We start from the raw sequence: 21,435 nt of genomic DNA, 5'->3' as shown, positions 1-21,435 counted from the left end.
GTATAACATCGTCCAACTCACAAATAACACATACTTAATGCTCTTGACAATGTTTAATGAATGCCAATAATAAGATAAACATAAAAATAATCTGATTAATTTGATCACGACTTACGATCAAGTAGGTACTAGGTATAAAGAATAATTTTTTTATTTTCAGTATTTGTCGCTGCTGCAATGATCACTAAGGAGGTGTGGCTTATATGCATTATGTTGTCCACTAGGTAAGTTCAAATAACTTTCATTTCAATTGCTTCTATCTATTCCAGACCTAGAATCAATTCCTCTATGATCAAGACACATTGCTTTCCGAAAATATTCAGTCTTTATGATGTCGTCTGCTTATAGTTTTCTAAATATACGAGTTATATTTTGTCAATATAATGCCGACATCCAATTCATGTTTGCCGATATCTGTTCCAGAATAGTAAACGCGGTGTTCCCCGATATTTGCGGTTCTTGAACCTGACCAACGCATTTCGCTTATTCCCAGAATATTTAATTTTATGTGGGCCATTTCTTGTATTGCACTATGGATTTTACCTTCCTGTGCCATGGTTTTCACGTTCCATGTGCCTATTCTGATGTCTTCTTTACATTTTAATCTTTTCCTTATACTTGTAACTGCTCCTCTCGGAGATTCGATTGAGGAGCTTATTCCGGAATTGAATTTCGCTGCAAGCATAGCCATTTGATTCTACTAGGACTTATCCAATCCGAATCTTCTTCGAATGAGGTGTCTTCTCCCAATCTTTCTTCCTCATCTCTATGCCGTTGACCGCTTCCACGGTTCTTACGCCTTTGAAGCCAGTTTCTTAACTCCAGGACAAAGGGGTGCCCTACCATTTACTAGCTCCTCCACCCGAAGCTGTTGGCCCGTAAACGGGGGATTGCTTATACCGACAATCCCTCGGACGAATTTTCGCCATATCTGGGTACCCTCACTTAGTTTAGCCTGCAGACCAACGCAGTTGCCCCGGGTGTGGCATGTGGAGCCATAAGTGAGAGTTAATTGTCTTATGAGGACCAGTTATCAAGAACCATCTCCCGTGTATGACGCTCGATGTGGTGGTTCCGATAAAAGGTGCTACCTCTAAAATACAACTCTACACCCCAAAATGTATTATGGGGTGTAGAGTTGTAATATATATTACAATACAAAATGTATTATTAACTTAAGATAATTCAAACATTTTTAAACTAATTAGGATATTTCTGTAAAAAATTAAGTTAAAGGTGTGAATGAAAAATGTATCGTTTAAATGGATATTTCCTTAGTATGTGTACCCATTTTTTTGCCCATCTATCTAACGCTCGCTTATATCTTGTGTGTAATAAAGAAGTCGCTCTCATGAATCCCTGAATGTGAAGTGTCCTCCCTGTACAATCTTGAATGAATGAATACTAATATTTATATGTAATTGCGTGGATAAGGGTTTCAAACCAAGGCCAAAATACAAAAAAATGGTATTACTCAAAAGAAGTCTTCACGAGACTTTAAAAATGGTTATAAATGGAAAAAAAATACGACAACTATAACAATAAAATAACAAAATACCAGCTTATGCAAGTTATCGTACAGGGTAAATTTCTAGGAAAACGTAGCGTTAGGGCAAGACAAATATCCATAGTACCTCAAACAATGATTTTAAGTTGCCACGAAATTAATTTTTTTATTTATGGTTTGTATCTTTTCTATAAATATTCTTATGATTTCAGTTTGGCGACAACAATCAATGTATCCAGATTCCCGAAAGATTTTATGTTTGGTACGGCGACTGCCTCCTACCAAGTCGAAGGTGGATGGAATGAAGACGGCAAAGGGGAAAATATTTGGGATGAAGTAACTCACAGAGTGCCATCACCGATTGTCGATAACTCAACCGGAGATGTAGCTTGCGACTCTTATCATAAATATAAAGAGGATGTGGCTATGCTTAAACATTTGCGAGTCAATCATTATAGATTTTCGTTGTCCTGGTCTAGAATTTTACCCACAGGTGAGCCACTATAGTATAGCATTTTAAATCGAATATATGATTTACTTTGGTGAAAAATAGATCTGCAGGATACGTGAGTCTGAGTCACAGCGCTTTTTTTTATTGTCTGTTTATTGGAGTTTTTGGACTAGACAAAGCCAATCGACCAGACTATTTTTGTGTTTACAGATTAATATGTACATAGGTTTGTGTTAGTGTAAAATGTTTAAAATGTGTGTTATTATTATTTATTCTTTTCGTTTTTTATCTTTTCAATTTTTTTATATATTGTTTCTTACACAGTATTTTATTTTTAGTGTCTTTTTTAGAGGGATATCTTTAGGTAGAGATTCAAAATGGTAAAAAAATGTTTTCACAACGATATGTTCGGCGTATATGCAAAGTTCCTGGTCATATTTATTAAAGTATTTAATTTTTCAGGTTTTAACAACAAAATCAACCCCATTGGAATCGCTTATTACAAAAACCTCATCAAGGAACTGAGAGACAACAATATCGAACCATTAGTAACCATATTTCATTGGGATACACCCCAACCCTTGGAAAACTTGGGTGGATGGACCAACGAGCTAATAATTGATAGATTTGTAGATTACGCCAAAGTGGTGTTTGAAAATTTCGGTGATGATATTACATACTGGTTGACATTTAATGAACCTAGACAAACCTGCAGCCAAGGTTACGGTAGCAAACAAAAGGCACCTCTGGTTGATTCACCTGGTATTGGGGAATACCTTTGTGCCCATAATGTTCTGAAGGCTCATGCTAAAGCGTGGCATTTATATGACGAAAAATTTCGTAATGTACAAAAAGGTAACACAGAAATAGCTATGCAGAATTTTTTTTTATTATTCTATTCTGTGCACGAATTTTGTCCATTCTTTCTTGTTTTTGCCCTATTTTGAGCTTCTGAACATTCCATTCCCCTACTTTTCAAAATCTGCCCTACTTCGTCATCCCAGGTTTTCCATGGTCTGCCTCTGGTTTTAAACTTTTTCACTTTAGACTTCCAGACTTACTTAACGGGTCGGTTGTCGCTCATTCGGCACAGATGACCAAACCATTTTATTTGTTGTGTTTTAATAGCATATAGTACAGATTCTGTGCCCAGTTCTTCTCTAACATCTTCGTTTCTTATTTTGTCTCGTCGTGTTATTTCCTTGACTCGTCTTAGATATTTCATATCAATGGCTTGTATCTTACTTTTTAATTGCTTTGTTAAAACCCAGCTCTCGCTTTCATATATCAAGATTGGTCGGAATACTGTTTTATAAACTATCATTTTGGTTCTTCTGCTAATTTCCGGTTTACCTATGAATGCTCTACTAAGATTCTGGTACACTTTTGAAGCACTACTTATTTTTTCTGTTATTTCATTCTGCATGGTACCTTCTCTGTCTATTGTAACCCCTAGGTATTTGAATGCATCTACTTGTTCTATAAGATGTTGGTTAATTTCTATGTTAACATTTCGGTTAGTTTTCGCTATTAGCATCATCTTGGTTTTCTTAACATTAATCTTCATGTTTCTAATTGCCAGCTCATTATTCCAGCTAACTATATTTTTCTGGAGGTCCCTTTCGTTGGAGGCGCATGACATGAGATCATCTGCGAATGCACACTCAGCTATACCAACTGGTCGTAGTTTACTATATCCGATATGTACTTTGTGTATACTTGCTTTTGTTTCCTTAATTTTGTCGTCAATAATCAATATGAACAATGTGGGGCTCATAACACCTTCTTGTCTTAGACCCTCGTTTATTGCAAACATCTCTGATTCCAAGTTATCCTTACGTACATAACTCTTGTTATTTTGGTACAGACTTTTGATAGCACCTGTTACTTGATGGTCAATATTTCTATTTTGCAGACTTTTCCAAACTGCTTCCTGGGTCAAATGCTTTCTCAATATCTAGAATCCATATATATATATATATATATATATATATATATATATATATATATATATATATATATATATATATATATATATATATATATATATATATATTTCTGTGTTCTTTATTCTAGCTTTCTCAATTATTTGTTTCAACGTAAATATATGGTCTTGCGTACTGTGTCCCTTCCTAAACCCACTTTGTACTTCATCCAGATATGGTTCAACGATGTGTTTTAATTTCTTTTCTAGGGTGCTTTCATATATTTTGGAGACGATACTGAGTAGATTAATTCCTCTATAATTTTCACAAGAACTTGGGTCTCGTTTCTTAAAGATTGGTAGTATTATGCCAATTCTCCAATCTTCGGGAACTGGACATCGGTTCCAAGCCATGTTCATAATTTTGGTTAAAAATTCAACTCCTTTCGGTCCCAAGGTCTTTAAAATTTCAGCAGTGAATTTGTCATGACCAGCCGATTTACCTCTCTTTGTATTATTAATTGTTTCTTTGACTTCTTCTATTTGGATATAATTTTCTTGTCCATGTTGTCCTTTTACTTTTATCATTACAGTTTCCACTTTCGGCTGTCTTGGTGTTAGGAGTTCGCTGAAGTATTGTCTCCATCTTTCCATAATCTCATTTGGTCTGACAATCAGCGTGCCGTCTTTACGTTTTACCTGTTTCATCGTTGTTTCTTTACCTTTTCTTAGCGTCTTAGTGCCTAGTAAAACAATTTTTGGTTACCCCGGCTATCTGCCTCCATCTTCATTCCAAACTCATCCCAGGCTTCCTTCTTCTTCTTCAGCACCATTTCTTTCACCACCTTTCTTTGTCGTTTATATTCTTCGTAACTATTTTCTGTTTTCTTGTTTAAGTATATTTTCCATTTCTGTTTTTTATATTTTATTTGGGCTTTTAATTCATCGTCCCACCATCGTGTTTGCTTCTTATTTCTGTTTACATGGTTTATTCAACACGTTTCTTTTGCTGTCATCGCGATGGTTTCTTTAAATTGTTTCCAAGTTTCCGGTAAGTTGTCAGTACTACGTGCATTAGATAATTTGGCTAGTTTTTCTTCTATTTTACTTTTGAACATGGCCGCGACTTTTGGTCATTTAGTTTATAGTTTTGGATATTCTCGTTCACTTTATTATTTTTCGTTCTTTGTTTGGTGGTTTTAGGTGTTTTTTGGGGTAATCTTATCTTTGCCTTTACCAGATAGTGGTCACTATAGATTTCCGGGCCTCTTTTAACTCTCACAGTCATCAGTGATTTCTTTCCTAAATTCTCTATTACTTAGAACGTAATCTAGAATTGATTTTTTCATTTCGACTAGATCATGCTAATAAAATATCCCTATAGGGTTATGTATTGTATAATTATTTTCCTTAAGGTTTACTTCGGCCTTCCTTGTCTCTTCATTTTGGATGTTTTAGGACTATAAAATATCTATTTTGTAATATTTCGGTTTTAGGAAAGATTAGCATTAGAATGGTTACAATAATAAGCATTATTATATCATTATTATTAGTTGCCTTTAACTTTCTGCTGGGTCGAATATATAGAATACTTCACGTCATGTCTTGTATTTCTTACCAGGTCTTTCTTCTCGCACTCCTTCACCACACGATTATTCATTTTAAATGTTTTAGTTTTATGGAATAACTAATATATAATATTTCGGTTTTAGGAAAAGTTGGAATGGCTATAGATACAGCTTGGTTTGAGCCAGACACAAATAGTACTGAAGATGTAGATGCTGCAGAACGATTACAACAATTTAATGTAAGTAGATCACTTGTCTTCCCTTAAAAAGCAGATATAAATCACTATAATTCATTTCTCACTTGAGAGTGCAAAAGGGTGTGTTAAACAAATAGTCAAAAAAGCTTATTATATCGAAACACATTGTAACAGACCTGTCATATTGTCTATTATCCTAGAAATTTATTATAATGTGGATAACTAAAAATATACGTTTCAGCATGGATGGTATGCCAGGCCTTTAACCATAGGCGATTATCCCGAGCAAATGAAGAAAGTAATCGCAGAAAGAAGCGCTCTTCAAGGCTTCAGTCAATCGCGTCTTCCACAATTCACTCAAGATGAGATAAAGTATCTGAAAGACACACTTGACTATTTGGGTCTGAACTATTATACAACAAATATGGCACTAGACGCTGATGATAAACGCATAGACGTTATTTCTTATGACGCAGACGCGGAAGTTAACACTTATCAAAAAGACGAATGGCCTAAATCGTCCTCATCATGGTTAAGGGTAAGTTCGTTGTTTTTTGACCTAATTTATAAATTAATAATGCTCGTTTTATTTAAAATCACGGTTATTCTTTAATTTTATTGAATTGTATGGTTCGATATTAAAATTCATACTTTAATATATAGTGAAAAACTAAACACTAATAAATGATTTGCAACCAATTGTTAATTTTCCAGTTCACTCTCCTCCAGTTTTGTAGTTTATTTTCTTAAAGTTAAAAATTGCTAGTTCATCGTTTTCTTTCCTTACTAAAATAATCAATTCATTCATTCAATATAAGATATATATATATATATATATATATATATATATATATATATATATATATATATATATATATATATATATATATATAATGAACCAGAAGTATTTGCTGACAACGTAAGGAAGTAAACGTTAAATAGTGGGTTTGCAGCAATAAAAATGAAATGTGTACTCTTTTAAATTTTTATTCCAAGCTTTCGGACATTGGTTATGTCCTTCATCAGGGAGCTACAAATGTGATTAAGAAATTGTTGGTGTTGGTATAATTAATTAAAAATTGTTTCTACTTACAAACTTAACGAGGTTGTATCAACAAAGATCTATTATAATATTGATAAAATTTATCATGGTATCTCATCTATTTTAATATATAAAAACTATTTTTATGTTTAAAATTTTAAAAAAATTATTACTGTAAATACAAAAACACTTAATTATTCTAAATAAATACGTGACATTATTTTGACAAAATTCTTTTAAATGTCAATTGATAAATTGTTGTTTGTGTTATTATTACATTTATCTAGTAGTAACAAATAGGAGAACATTTCATTTAGATGGCCAATATCCGTTTTATGATTCATTGTATTATTATTTTGGCAAATGTAGGCCATTTCAAGAAAAAGTCTTTTGGTGATGTTACTTTCCTGTTCTACTACTTTGATGTTATTATAATCTATCTGATGTCCATTTTTAAATACATGTTCACCCAATGCAGTTTTTTCAGGATGCAGTCTATTATCTGACTTGTGGGATGTAATGCGATCTTTAAGGCATCTTGATGTTTGACCATAGTATACTTGTTCACATGATCCGCACGGTATACAGTAAACAACATCTGTTAAAGACAAGAGTGCGGATTGGTCTTTAAGTTTAGAAAAAACTTTAATAATATCAAAATTGCACATAAAACGGTACTAACAGTTAACAAAGTTTTTTCTAAACTTAAAGACCAATCCGCACTCTTGTCTTTAACAGATGTTGTTTACTGTATACCGTGCGGATCATGTGAACAAGTATACTATGGTCAAACATCAAGATGCCTTAAAGATCGCATTACATCCCACAAGTCAGATAATAGACTGCATCCTGAAAAAACTGCATTGGGTGAACATGTATTTAAAAATGGACATCAGATAGATTATAATAACATCAAAGTAGTAGAACAGGAAAGTAACATCACCAAAAGACTTTTTCTTGAAATGGCCTACATTTGCCAAAATAATAATACAATGAATCATAAAACGGATATTGGCCATCTAAATGAAATGTTCTCCTATTTGTTACTACTAGATAAATGTAATAATAACACAAACAACAATTTATCAATTGACATTTAAAAGAATTTTGTCAAAATAATGTCACGTATTTATTTAGAATAATTAAGTGTTTTTGTATTTACAGTAATAATTTTTTTAAAATTTTAAACATAAAAATAGTTTTTATATATTAAAATAGATGAGATACCATGATAAATTTTATCAATATTATAATAGATCTTTGTTGATACAACCTCGTTAAGTTTGTAAGTAGAAACAATTTTTAATTAATTATACCAACACCAACAATTTCTTAATCACATTTGTAGCTCCCTGATGAAGGACATAACCAATGTCCGAAAGCTTGGAATAAAAATTTAAAAGAGTACACATTTCATTTTTATTGCTGCAAACCCACTATTTAACGTTTACTTATATATATATATATATATATATATATATATATATATATATATATATATATATATATATATATATATATATATATATATATATATATATATATTGTTATGATGTGTTTTTTTGTTTGAATGATGAGCAATGAGTATTTTTAATAATATAGGGTTTTTATCGCGGTTCTCAAAGAATTAGCTTGTAAGTACTTTTTTAAATTATCTTTATTATAACTATTATGAAACACACATATATATCTAACTTAGCCAATGTAAATTTAAAATAAACTATCTTTAAATTGATGTTCTTATAAAACTAATTAAATTCTATAGACAATGTTAAATTTAAACAAACTATCTTCAAAATTGAAATTGTTATGACATTAACTAAATTATATTAACAAAATTTTGTACCTTTCTTTCACTGAATGCCTAAATGAACTGTTTTCCACTATATATATTCTAATCACCACTGAAAGTCTTCGTACTTCGGTTATCCTTGTTTTTGTGAAATTTCTTTTTCCAATTATCAGCTTCTACCAATTTAAGATATAGTTTTCTTCACCGGCATTTATACACCACCAACCAAACCAGCAAACAGCATTTATATTTATTCTTCTTTTCAATATACCAATATCCAATTATTATAAGTTGATTTATACTAATCTCCAACTATAATATAATTTAATTTCTTCCAATATACCTTTTTTATCTTCAATAATTATTTGTGTATAATTATAAATGTGCAGTAAATATATGCATAATTTTTAATCTTCATTTAACTCACTATATTAAACAATTTGACTATTTGTAACTGATTCACTGACTGTCTTGAAAATTCTGAACAATTTACTTCACTCTACTAACTTTCATAATAAACTGGCCTGACTTCTGACTAAAAACTTCTAAAAACTGCCATCTTGAATCCAAATCACGGGTATTTATATCTTTTGGACATTCTAGAACCATCTCGTAAGAGATCATGTTCCAATTTGTTCTATTTCATACTTGTATGAATTTTCTGGAACAAACCATTTCGCAAACATGGCCATCTCCGGAGATCCAGAGAATTCCATTCTTTTCTATTAATAATTTTGTTTACATTTAGGCTTTTCAGATCAGAATATATAATTAAATTAGTAACTTAACATTCTAATTTAATAAAATACACATTTCAAACAATATATTATTATAACCCACTTTATATTCGTAAATATTTTTAAACGTCACTTCAGAGTATAAATATCTGTCAATCTCCGAGAGTATTTTTGGTTGCCTAAGCACATGGCTCACTTATATATATTTACAATATTAAAATACAACTTTTTACAAATATTATATGCTAATTTATTAAAAATGCCCTCACATAAATAATTTTTATAAAATTCTCTAGTATATAACTTATTTAAAACAACCAAATATCTAATATTATGTAGTATATAACTTATAAATTATTTTCTATAAACCCTAATCGTATCAATACCCCAAAATAATATTTAAAATAAATAATTTACTTATTATTTTTTTAAATATTAATTTTCTCATACCTTATTAAATTTAATAAATCAAATTTTTTTTTTTTTATTTAAAATGTGTTAAATACATCCCTGTTCGCTGTCTATGTCAAAACAGAGAACAACGGAGCACAGTTCGGCTATTCTATGGTCAAACTGTCATGTCAAATGGAGAGAATAAAATATAACCTTAATTAAAAATATAATGGATATTGTGTTCTGTTTATTTATAGACAAAATCTAGGAATTATTTCCATTCAAAATAACTTTCATCAATATAAATTGGTAAGTTTTTCCACTTTATTATATTAGAAAGACATTTTTATAGCAATTATAGTATCGAATTTTGTGTCTAACCCCAAATTATGATTTTTAAGGTACAAATTAATTTCCATATATACAAAATTCAACAAGTATGATGTCAAATTGATTCAAAATAATGAAATCTACCATCTACCATTTAACAAATCAAGTCTATTGAATAAAATGGATATATCAGTAAGTTATTAGTGTTATTATGTTTGTGTTAAAGGTATAGAAAATATTATTCAATCTCTTCATGATATTGAAAAATGTCGTTGATATGAAATATGCCTCTTAGTCTGTTCTCTGCATCTATTAACACATAACTATTTAGTCCATTCTGATTTTCAATTGTATATGGACCTTCAAACATTGGTTGTAATTTCTTACAACGGTTTTCTTTAACATTACTTTTTCTAAGTGAACGAATTAACACTTGGTCTCCTTTTTGAAATGTGATTGGTTTTTTTATATTTCGATTTTGTCTTCTGATATATTTTTCAGCTTTCCTCCTAATTCGGTTATTCACTTTCTGCATTACTTGTTCTAACATATCCTGATTATATTCACTAATCCACTTTCTGTTTCCTATATGGCCAAACATTAAATATTCTGGTACTTCCTCTGTATTCAAATTATGTGTATTATTCAAAAAATATTCTACTTGTGGTATATGTTGCTGCCAAGTTTCGTGTTGATTTTGGCATAGTATCCTTAAATATTTTATAACTTCTTTAATATATCTTTCTGCAGGATTTGCCTGAGGATGTCTGATACTTGTAAAATGAATGTTGATTCCCTTTTTCTCACAAAATGCCCGAAATTTTTGGTTGTTAAAATATGTAGCATTATCTATTATGCAATTTCTAAATGGTCCTATTTCTTCGAAAAATTGATTAATATATAATTTTAATGTTTTAACATTTGTTCTAGAGCAGGGATATAGTTTAATAAATTTTGTATATAAATCAACTATCACTAGTATATGCTTTTTTCCTGTTGGACTGAGAACTAAATTTGAAATAAAATCCATGGAAACTGTATTTAGTTTTTCATATACAACATTAGATTTATATGTGTTCTGGTTTTTGAAATTCTTTTCTTTGTTTAGTTGACATATTGGGCATTGGGTAGTAATTTCTTTTGCTATACTTATGTCATTCTTTGCAAAATAATTGTCCCTAAATAGCATCCATAGCTTTCTTGAACCAATATGCATATAATTGTTATGTAAATTTTTCAATATTTTCTTTGCTAAAGTTCTAGTTATTACATATACTTCTATGCCATTTATTATTTTATAATAAACTCCATCTTTCTTAAGGACTTTTTGTTTTTCACTCAAATTGATCTGATCTCTTATAATTTCTTCTTTAGAATATAATCCTGTACTGTCTACTAATTGATTTAATCCAATTTTTATTGTTCGCTGCCCTTTTTGTGATGTATTTTCTAACCTTGATAAAGCATCTGCCACTATATTGGATTTTCCAGAAATGTATTTGATTTCAAATGAGTATTCACTCAATATTAGACTCCACCGATGTATTCTACTGTTTCCATATTTGTTATTTAATATAGATGTTAAAGCTTGGTGATCTGTTTCTATTGTAAATTCATTACCCAACAAATAAAATCTTAATTTTGTGACACAGTGTATTATACTTGCTAGTTCTAATTCTGAAACTGAGTAACCCTTTTCATGTGGCTTTGTAATTCTTGAAATGAATTGTATTGGGTATTCGACCCCATCATGTATTTGTAATAATACCCCTGATAATCTCTCTATTGATGCATCTGTTCTTAATATGAATGGCTGTGTGTAGTCAGGATAGTATATTTTCAAATTTGACAGAAAAATGTTTTTAATTTCTTGGAATGCTAGTTCTCTTCTCTGATCCCATCTCCATTTTACACCTTTTCTCAGTAGTTCAAGTAATGGAATTTCTTTTATACTTAGATCTGGTATCATCCTTTTATAATAATTAATTATTCCAATAAATCCTCTTAAAGTTCTTAAATTGTGTGGTGTTTTATATTCCTGAATGACTTGTGTCCGTTCTGGATCCATTTCGATTCCCTTAGTGTTAAGTTTATAACCTAGATATATTACTTCTTTTTGAAAAAATGTACATTTTTCTTGATTTATTTTTAGTCCAACTTTGTCTAATCTATTTATTATAATTTTTAGGTGTTTCTCATGATCTTCAGCCGTTTTAGAAAAAATTAAGATATCATCAATGTAGTGAATTACAAAATGTTCATATTGATCCAAAATATCATGAAGACATCTACATAGAGCACTGCAAGATGATTGAAGTCCAAATGGTACTACTTTGAATTGATATACTACTCCATCTATCTGAAATCCTGTATACTGTCTACTTTTTCTTTCTAGAGGTATTAACCAAAAGCTATGCTGTAAATCAATTTTAGTGAAAAATGACATTCCTGTAATTCTTCCTAATATTCCATCTATACTCATTGGTGCTTCAAATTGCTTTTCAGTAATCTTGTTAATATTCCTTGCATCCAAACATAACCTGATTTCACCTGATCTTTTTCGTACTACTACTATGGGGTTAATAAAACATGTGTCTGCCTTCTCAATGATCCCATCTTCTAACATATTATTAATTGTTTTGTTTACTTCTTCTCTGTATTTATATGGTATTGGGTATGATTTTGTTTTAAAATCTTTTTCTTCTTTAACTTTTATACTATGGATATAATTTTGTGCAATTCTATTTTCTTTATTGACAAGTCCCTTGTGTTGCTGCAATATGGAAATGACTATTGATTTATATTCTTCAGGGCAATTTAAAACTTTCATCATATCTTCTTCTTTACAAATAAAATTATTCTTCATTATGTACTCATTATTCCTTGCTTCCAATTTTACGCACTCCGCCTCGTAGGCATCTATCTGCTTAAAATTTCCATTCCTTAAATATTCACTACAATAAATATTCTTTACATTCTTCTGGGACATTTCCCTATCATCAAAATACATTTCTTCTTCATAAACATTATTATTTTCTTTTAATAATATCCTATCAACTCTTATTCCTTCTTCTACCTCATCTTTCTGCATAAATTTAATTATTTGCCCTTCCAAAGTTACCATTTTTTCTTCAAAATCTATCTTTACTTTCTTCCTTTCCAATTCATCATTTCCCATTAATATATCAACACATAAATCCTTGACAATAAATCCTTGCATATTAATTTCTTTATTAAGAATATTAATTTTAAAATTGGCTAGTTTATCAATTTCACCCAACTTCTTATTATTTGCACCAACAATTTTAATTTTTGGAATCTTTATTATATCTGATAATTTTAATGTATTAAAAATAAAATTCTCCGAGACTAATGTACTTTCTGAACCAGTATCTATCATAATTTTAATCATTTTATTTTTGGCCAAAGCATTTATGTAAATTAAATTAATAGATTCAATAATTTTCTCTTCATCTAAAGAAATAAATTCAAAAGGTTTTTCATAATAGCAATGGCCTAACTTGTAATTCAGAAAGTTTACTGCACAAAATTTTGATTATTAGAATTGTCAGATTGTATCTGACCACTTGGATCTGATGTACTATGTCTTTCCCTACTATGACTTCTACTCACATTTTCTTGCCTTGTACGATTTCGTTCCCTGTCTTCGCAGCTCCTATTCCTTCGAACACAATTTACCTGTCTGTTATAGTTAGGTCGCTCTGTATTTCTTCTATTATTGAAATCTTGTCTATTATTATTAGTACTGTTATTAAAATGTTGTCTATTATAATTAGTATTATTATTAAAATTTTGTCTATTATAACTAGTATTATTATTAAAGTTCTGTCTATTTGGATTACTGTTATTATTATTAAAATTTTGTAAATTATCACCATACCTAGTGTTATTGTTATATGATTGTCTATATTGTTGATTATCATTTTTATTATATTGAAAGTTATTGTTGTTTTTTCTGTTGTTAGTATTACTTGTCATATTGCCTCTTTGTATTCTTTGAATAAAATTAATAAAACTATCTATTGTTTGAATATTTTGTACAGTTACGGTTTGCACAACATCAGCATCAAAATGTCTAGATACATTTAAGACTGTTTCATCCTCTCTAAGTGGTGGTTCTAAATATTTTGCAACTGTTATCAATTTCAATGCATAATCTACCATATTTGATTTTAAATTTTGATTATACTTTCCAAAATATAGAATTTCTCTAAACTTTGCTTGCTCTAATTCACCCCAATAATAATTTAAAAATTTATTTTCAAATGTTTGAAAGTTATCTAAATCATTTTCAATACTAGCAAACCAAGTTGCTGCATTGTCATTTAATGTCATTCTAATATAATCTTTAATATCATTAATATTATTCACAAATCTTAATTTGTGTTTTAAACTATTTATGTATACTCTAGGATGCAAATTTTTTATATTACCAGAGAATTTAATCCCAGTCTCATTTGTTAAATTTAAGTAAGGTCTCCCTATGTCTCTCATTTGTGAAATATCATCTATTCTCTGTTCCACATTTCTTATTTGATTACTATTTATTTGGATATTTTGTTGTATATCGTCTAATTTTTCTTCTGTGTTTCTCCTGTCTTCGTTAATTTTTACTTCTAAGTTACATTTCTGTAACTCTATTTTCTGTTCTATATCTATCTTATTATCTTGAATAATCCTCTTTACTTCTGTCCTCTCATTTTCTATCCTTTTCTTGTAGTCATTCCGTATACTTTTTATTTCATTTGCTACTTTTTTCTCTGCAGCTTCAAGTTTTTTATCCATTTGTTTTACAATTTTATTATTATTATCTTCTATTTTCTTTTCTAATTTTCTATAATTCTCTTCCAATTTCTGTTCCATTTTTTTCATGTCTTCTTTGACTTCTTTTGAATTCTCTTCCAATTTTTTCGTATTCTCTTCCATTTTCTGTTCCATTTTTTTCATGTCTTCTTTGATTTCTTTTGAATTCTCTTCCATTGTCTTGTTCATCTGCATCATTAATGACATCAAGGCTGCCATATTGACATTTTCCTCTCTTTCTGGATTCATTTCTGCAGTATCTTGTGGAACTTGAACTAAACTCTCCTCTTGTATAGGTTGTGTTTCTACTTCCACATCTTCTTCATTCTTTTTGCTTCTTGTACTAGTAATATCCATGTCACACCTAGACGTTTCGTTTAATATATCAGATTCTAATATTTTCTCGAGCTTCTTAAAGACGTCGCTAGATATAGCATTAAATTCGTTAACGAAACTTTCATGTTTCGACATATTCGAATCTGGTTTTGTGTTTAATATCTGTAACGGTTGTTCTTGTATCGAATCCCCTGGTGGTTTTTCTCTTTCTGGAGGATCAAAGAACACCCTTTTAGATCCCTGCGATTCTGGACTTTGTTCCCTCACGGGACTCAACTGCACCACCCTCCTATACTTCCTCCCATCCGTGAATTTCATCGAATTCAGCACGCTAGAAATCTCTTTCTGCATCTCGTCTAAGGCTTTCGCGTTCGTATAGATACCGGGAGTCGAAAACATGTCTACCATTTTGGATTCGACCATGTCGATTGCTTTTTGGATGTTATTTTGGATCTGGTCATTTTTTTGTTTGAGACCTTTGAGATTCCCTAACATGTTTTTGTGTCGGGCAACGGTAGAGGAACCATTTGGGGAATTGGGTTTTTTTGTTGAACTTCTCGATAGCTTAACATTTTTCTTCGCACTCGAATGTTTCGTTTTCGTTGGTGTTACATTTAAATTGTTCTCGAATGTTGGCTCTTTTCCATCGAGATTATTTGGTTGTTTTGGACTAGGTGTTAGCAACTGTAGGCTTATATTTTTTTCGCTTCTGTTGCCCATTTTTAACTGGTATTCCATGTTATTTTGCGTATTATTTGTTTTACAAACCGAATAAACAAAATTCTTTGCGTGCGACGGACTTTTGTGAAGTGAATTTCGCACGAACTTGTTGTCCACATGCTGATTAATTTTCGTATTCGTGTTGGGTGAAAGATGCGGACACTCTTTCAATGCTTTTGAATCATTTGGGTCGCTTTCGTTCTTTGGAAGATAATCATACTTCCTCGACCATTCCTGTTTTTCTTTGCGAGTTGTTCGTGCACTATGTCTAGTTGCTACAGTTTTGTTAAATATGGGTTGCATGTAAAATGATGGTGGAGTTTTCGGTTTACCTGGTTGTCTTTTGCCTCCAACGCTCGTCCACTTGCCCCTGCTGACTTGGACCTCCTTCATCGGTGTCAACGGTAGCGTTACTGTCGGTGCAGGTCTTTGAACTGGTGTAAATTTGCGGTTATAGTTTATATTTCCAGAATACTCCATCGTTATGTTCTGATCTTTGTTGTAAAATACGTGAACTTGCATTACTATTAGAGGTTGTGCCATTTTTCTTTGGTCCGATTGGGGGTCGAAGAGATACGGAGCTAGAGCCTGGATTGCTTTTTTCCTCCTGGCTTTTACACTAGTTGACTTATCATTCGAGGTAGGCCTGCTTTGTACGTTCGACACCTTCATCTTCTTCGTCAGTTTTTCGTGATCCTTGTCGTGCCTACCCTTAGTCTTGTCCCATTCGTCGCACTCTATGGTAGGGTGCAATAGTTGGTTCCAAACACTGTTAATGACATTTTTATCTTTGGAACCGTACATGATTTTGTACAAATAGGAATCGTGGATATCTTTAAAAGTATCTATAAATATTAAATAAATATCTGGAAATATAAACTATAACCGCAAATTTACACCAGTTCAAAGACCTGCACCGACAGTAACGCTACCGTTGACACCGATGAAGGAGGTCCAAGTCAGCAGGGGCAAGTGGACGAGCGTTGGAGGCAAAAGACAACCAGGTAAACCGAAAACTCCACCATCATTTTACATGCAACCCATATTTAACAAAACTGTAGCAACTAGACATAGTGCACGAACAACTCGCAAAGAAAAACAGGAATGGTCGAGGAAGTATGATTATCTTCCAAAGAACGAAAGCGACCCAAATGATTCAAAAGCATTGAAAGAGTGTCCGCATCTTTCACCCAACACGAATACGAAAATTAATCAGCATGTGGACAACAAGTTCGTGCGAAATTCACTTCACAAAAGTCCGTCGCACGCAAAGAATTTTGTTTATTCGGTTTGTAAAACAAATAATACGCAAAATAACATGGAATACCAGTTAAAAATGGGCAACAGAAGCGAAAAAAATATAAGCCTACAGTTGCTAACACCTAGTCCAAAACAACCAAATAATCTCGATGGAAAAGAGCCAACATTCGAGAACAATTTAAATGTAACACCAACGAAAACGAAACATTCGAGTGCGAAGAAAAATGTTAAGCTATCGAGAAGTTCAACAGAAAAACCCAATTCCCCAAATGGTTCCTCTACCGTTGCCCGACACAAAAACATGTTAGGGAATCTCAAAGGTCTCAAACAAAAAAAATGACCAGATCCAAAATAACATCCAAAAAGCAATCGACATGGTCGAATCCAAAATGGTAGACATGTTTTCGACTCCCGGTATCTATACGAACGCGAAAGCCTTAGACGAGATGCAGAAAGAGATTTCTAGCGTGCTGAATTCGATGAAATTCACGGATGGGAGGAAGTATAGGAGGGTGGTGCAGTTGAGTCCCGTGAGGGAACAAAGTCCAGAATCGCAGGGATCTAAAAGGGTGTTCTTTGATCCTCCAGAAAGAGAAAAACCACCAGGGGATTCGATACAAGAACAACCGTTACAGATATTAAACACAAAACCAGATTCGAATATGTCGAAACATGAAAGTTTCGTTAACGAATTTAATGCTATATCTAGCGACGTCTTTAAGAAGCTCGAGAAAATATTAGAATCTGATATATTAAACGAAACGTCTAGGTGTGACATGGATATTACTAGGAAACGTAAAAATAGTTCTAAAAGGCGTGCCGATAGTTTACAATCAGCATCGGACAACACACTGCTTCTTGTACCTTTCTTTCCTTGAGACATTTTGAGACTTTACTTGTTCAAATATAATTAAAAATAAAATCTATAATTTTTTCTTTCTACTGATAATTAATTTACTTATATGAGAGCACTTATCTTCCCAAACTAATTCTTTTAAATAGAGAGCCACCGCGTTGGGTGCCAAATTGTTATGATGTGTTTTTTGTTTGAATGATGAGCAATGAGTATTTTTAATAATATAGGGTTTTTATCGCGGTTCTCAAAGAATTAGCTTGTAAGTACTTTTTTAAATTATCTTTATTATAACTATTATGAAACACACATATATATCTAACTTAGCCAATGTAAATTTAAAATAAACTATCTTTAAATTGATGTTCTTATAAAACTAATTAAATTCTATAGACAATGTTAAATTTAAACAAACTATCTTCAAAATTGAAATTGTTATGACATTAACTAAATTATATTAACAAAATTTTGTACCTTTCTTTCACTGAATGCCTAAATGAACTGTTTTCCACTATATATATTCTAATCACCACTGAAAGTCTTCGTACTTCGGTTATCCTTGTTTTTGTGAAATTTCTTTTTCCAATTATCAGCTTCTACCAATTTAAGATATAGTTTTCTTCACCAGCATTTATACACCACCAACCAAACCAGCAAACAGCATTTATATTTATTCTTCTTTTCAATATACCAATATCCAATTATTATAAGTTGATTTATACTAATCTCCAACTATAATATAATTTAATTTCTTCCAATATACCTTTTTTATCTTCAATAATTATTTGTGTATAATTATAAATGTGCAGTAAATATATGCATAATTTTTAATCTTCATTTAACTCACTATATTAAACAATTTGACTATTTGTAACTGATTCACTGACTGTCTTGAAAATTCTGAACAATTTACTTCACTCTACTAACTTTCATAATAAACTGGCCTGACTTCTGACTAAAAACTTCTAAAAACTGCCATCTTGAATCCAAATCACGGGTATTTATATCTTTTGGACATTCTAGAACCATCTCGTAAGAGATCATGTTCCAATTTGTTCTATTTCATACTTGTATGAATTTTCTGGAACAAACCATTTCGCAAACATGGCCATCTCCGGAGATCCAGAGAATTCCATTCTTTTCTATTAATAATTTTGTTTACATTTAGGCTTTTCAGATCAGAATATATAATTAAATTAGTAACTTAACATTCTAATTTAATAAAATACACATTTCAAACAATATATTATTATAACCCACTTTATATTCGTAAATATTTTTAAACGTCACTTCAGAGTATAAATATCTGTCAATCTCCGAGAGTATTTTTGGTTGCCTAAGCACATGGCTCACTTATATATATTTACAATATTAAAATACAACTTTTTACAAATATTATATGCTAATTTATTAAAAATGCCCTCACATAAATAATTTTTATAAAATTCTCTAGTATATAACTGATTTAAAACAACCAAATATCTAATATTATGTAGTATATAACTTATAAATTATTTTCTATAAACCCTAATCGTATCAATATATATATATATATATATTCAAAATACAGGTCGTTCCTTGGGGACTAAGAAAAACGTTGAACTGGATCAAGAACACATATGGCGATATCCCAATAATAATAACAGAAAATGGTATATCGGAAGATGGTTCTTCTCTAGAAGATGAAACAAGGGTTAACTATTATCAGGTAAGTCAATAACTTTTGTAAGTGATAGTATTTTTATATATGTAGACTTCTTCTTTTAGCAACACTTGAGCAGTGTGAAAGATGCGATCGATGATGGAGTAAATGTTTTCGGATTCACAGCGTGGAGTTTGATGGATAATTTCGAATGGTTACGTGGATATACGTAAGTGTTGAACATCAAATAACTACTATCTAATTTTTTTATATTATTCTATCATAGCTATTTTAATGTGAAAACATTTTTCTCAAATGTGTAGACATTTTAAATATGTACTAGTACTGTAACTTTTGTAAATAATTGTTTTTATAATTATTGTACTATGACGGGAGAGATTGAATTTCGATTCAGAGCCTCTGCATATGATGCTCCGACGATATCTAATAAGGTTCAAATACGTATAAGCGGATCACAGATGGCCTGCATTGAAATTAAATCTAAAACCGTCTTTCTGTTTTATTTCTTTACTAGGTTTCGAGTACTAGAAACTAATTCACTAAGAATTTTTGCCGGAATGAACGACATTTGGGATGCAAATTGTAGATTCACTTGTGGACTAATTCATCAATCATTTAGTTTAACCAAGTAGGAAATATTAGGATTTCTAATGTTGTTATTTAGAGTTCTTATGGCATTCTTTACTTCGCTCAATGTTAGTTAATGTTAATCCGCTTGATTGATTTTGATTTCGTTGTTGTTCATATTGTGTGTCTAGCCCTATGAAATCTGGACGGTTTTCTGTAAGTAGTTTTTTATGGTCTTCTTCTCACTTTCCTTTTGATACGTATTGTATTTGGACTTTTTCGTTTGCATTTTTCCTTAAAGATTTCAATATTTTCCCGGATTCAGATTTCCTTGTTCCTCCTATGAATTTTTTGATTAATGCGCAAGTTAATTCTTCATTATTTTCCTTCGCCCTTCTTCGTTTTACTTCTCTGGTTTTCTCTGTGTACTTCTGTATACCTTCTGGGAATTGCGTGTTCATACTTTTCATGTATAGAATTTTCTGTTCTTCAATAATTTTTTTGGTTTCTTCAATTACTTTTACCCTGTGTTGGATATTTCTTTTCCCGAGTTCTTCCAAAGCTTCCAATGCCGCCTCTTTTATACTGGGTTCATATGCTTGTACGTTTCTTTGACGTTTCTGAAACTTCCCGTAACTTCTGGTCAAGTTACCTTTAAACTTTATTTCATCTTCTTTACTTTCATTTTTTATTTGGCAGTACTCCTGCACTAAAATAGATTTTTTTCCTTATCTCTATTCGAGGTAAACAATATTTCCATGATACTAAGTAATTACCTACTATTTTGTTATTTTGTACACAAAAATATTTGTTCTTATATTGATATTAAATTCAAATTGAAAATTTTAGAGAACATTTCGGGCTGTACCACGTAGATTTTGCTAGCCCCGATCGAACAAGAACACCAAAGGAATCAGTGGAATATTTTAAAAATGTGATACAATATGGATGTGTTTTAGGAAATTCCACATGTGATAATTAATTTTGTTTGTGTCTTACAAAAGAATATATATTTTATTTCTTATTAAAAAACTGATTCAGTATTTTAGTATTCTTTCTGTCCTTGTTTCTCAACAATCTAAATAATCCAAGACTCTCGAAAGGATATTTCGAACAAAAAGATATAAGATGAAGCAACCAAAAAAAACTGATAAAGCGATATCTAGATTTAAGGATGTACAAACTGTAATTAATGCTTCGATTATGCTCCTCATTGGCATTAAATAGACATATCTACCAAATAACAAACATAAGACGACAAACAGTAACAA

General features: G+C 31.0%; 1 protein-coding gene across 1 annotated transcript; it reads left to right on the top strand.

Annotated features, from left to right (window-relative positions):
* Positions 1-75: 75 nt before the first annotated feature.
* Positions 76-21,207, top strand: LOC140445187 (myrosinase 1-like). Its single transcript, XM_072537064.1, has 8 exons — positions 76-224; positions 1,720-2,000; positions 2,421-2,813; positions 5,595-5,689; positions 5,889-6,185; positions 19,505-19,642; positions 19,702-19,805; positions 21,014-21,207. The coding sequence occupies exons 1-8, from the start codon at positions 178-180 to the stop codon at positions 21,144-21,146; spliced, it is 1,488 nt and encodes a 495-aa protein (XP_072393165.1). The 5' UTR covers positions 76-177; the 3' UTR covers positions 21,147-21,207.
* The last annotated feature ends 228 nt before the right edge of the window (positions 21,208-21,435 follow it).

Source organism: Diabrotica undecimpunctata, chromosome 7 (genome assembly GCF_040954645.1).
Source record: "Diabrotica undecimpunctata isolate CICGRU chromosome 7, icDiaUnde3, whole genome shotgun sequence".
In the NCBI taxonomy this organism is placed as follows: domain Eukaryota; kingdom Metazoa; phylum Arthropoda; class Insecta; order Coleoptera; family Chrysomelidae; genus Diabrotica; species Diabrotica undecimpunctata.
This window is presented reverse-complemented; position numbering and strand designations above follow the sequence as displayed.

What these genes read in the sequence shown, in the direction of transcription:
- LOC140445187 (XM_072537064.1), top strand. Translation starts at nt 178, where the DNA reads ATGATCACTAAGGAGGTGTGGCTTATATGCATTATGTTGTCCACTAG. An exon ending in TGCATTATGTTGTCCACTAG is followed by an intron (nt 225 to 1,719) that starts GTAAGTTCAAAT and finishes TTATGATTTCAG; the next exon opens with TTTGGCGACAACAATCAATG. An exon ending in CAAGGGTTAACTATTATCAG is followed by an intron (nt 19,643 to 19,701) that starts GTAAGTCAATAA and finishes TTCTTCTTTTAG; the next exon opens with CAACACTTGAGCAGTGTGAA.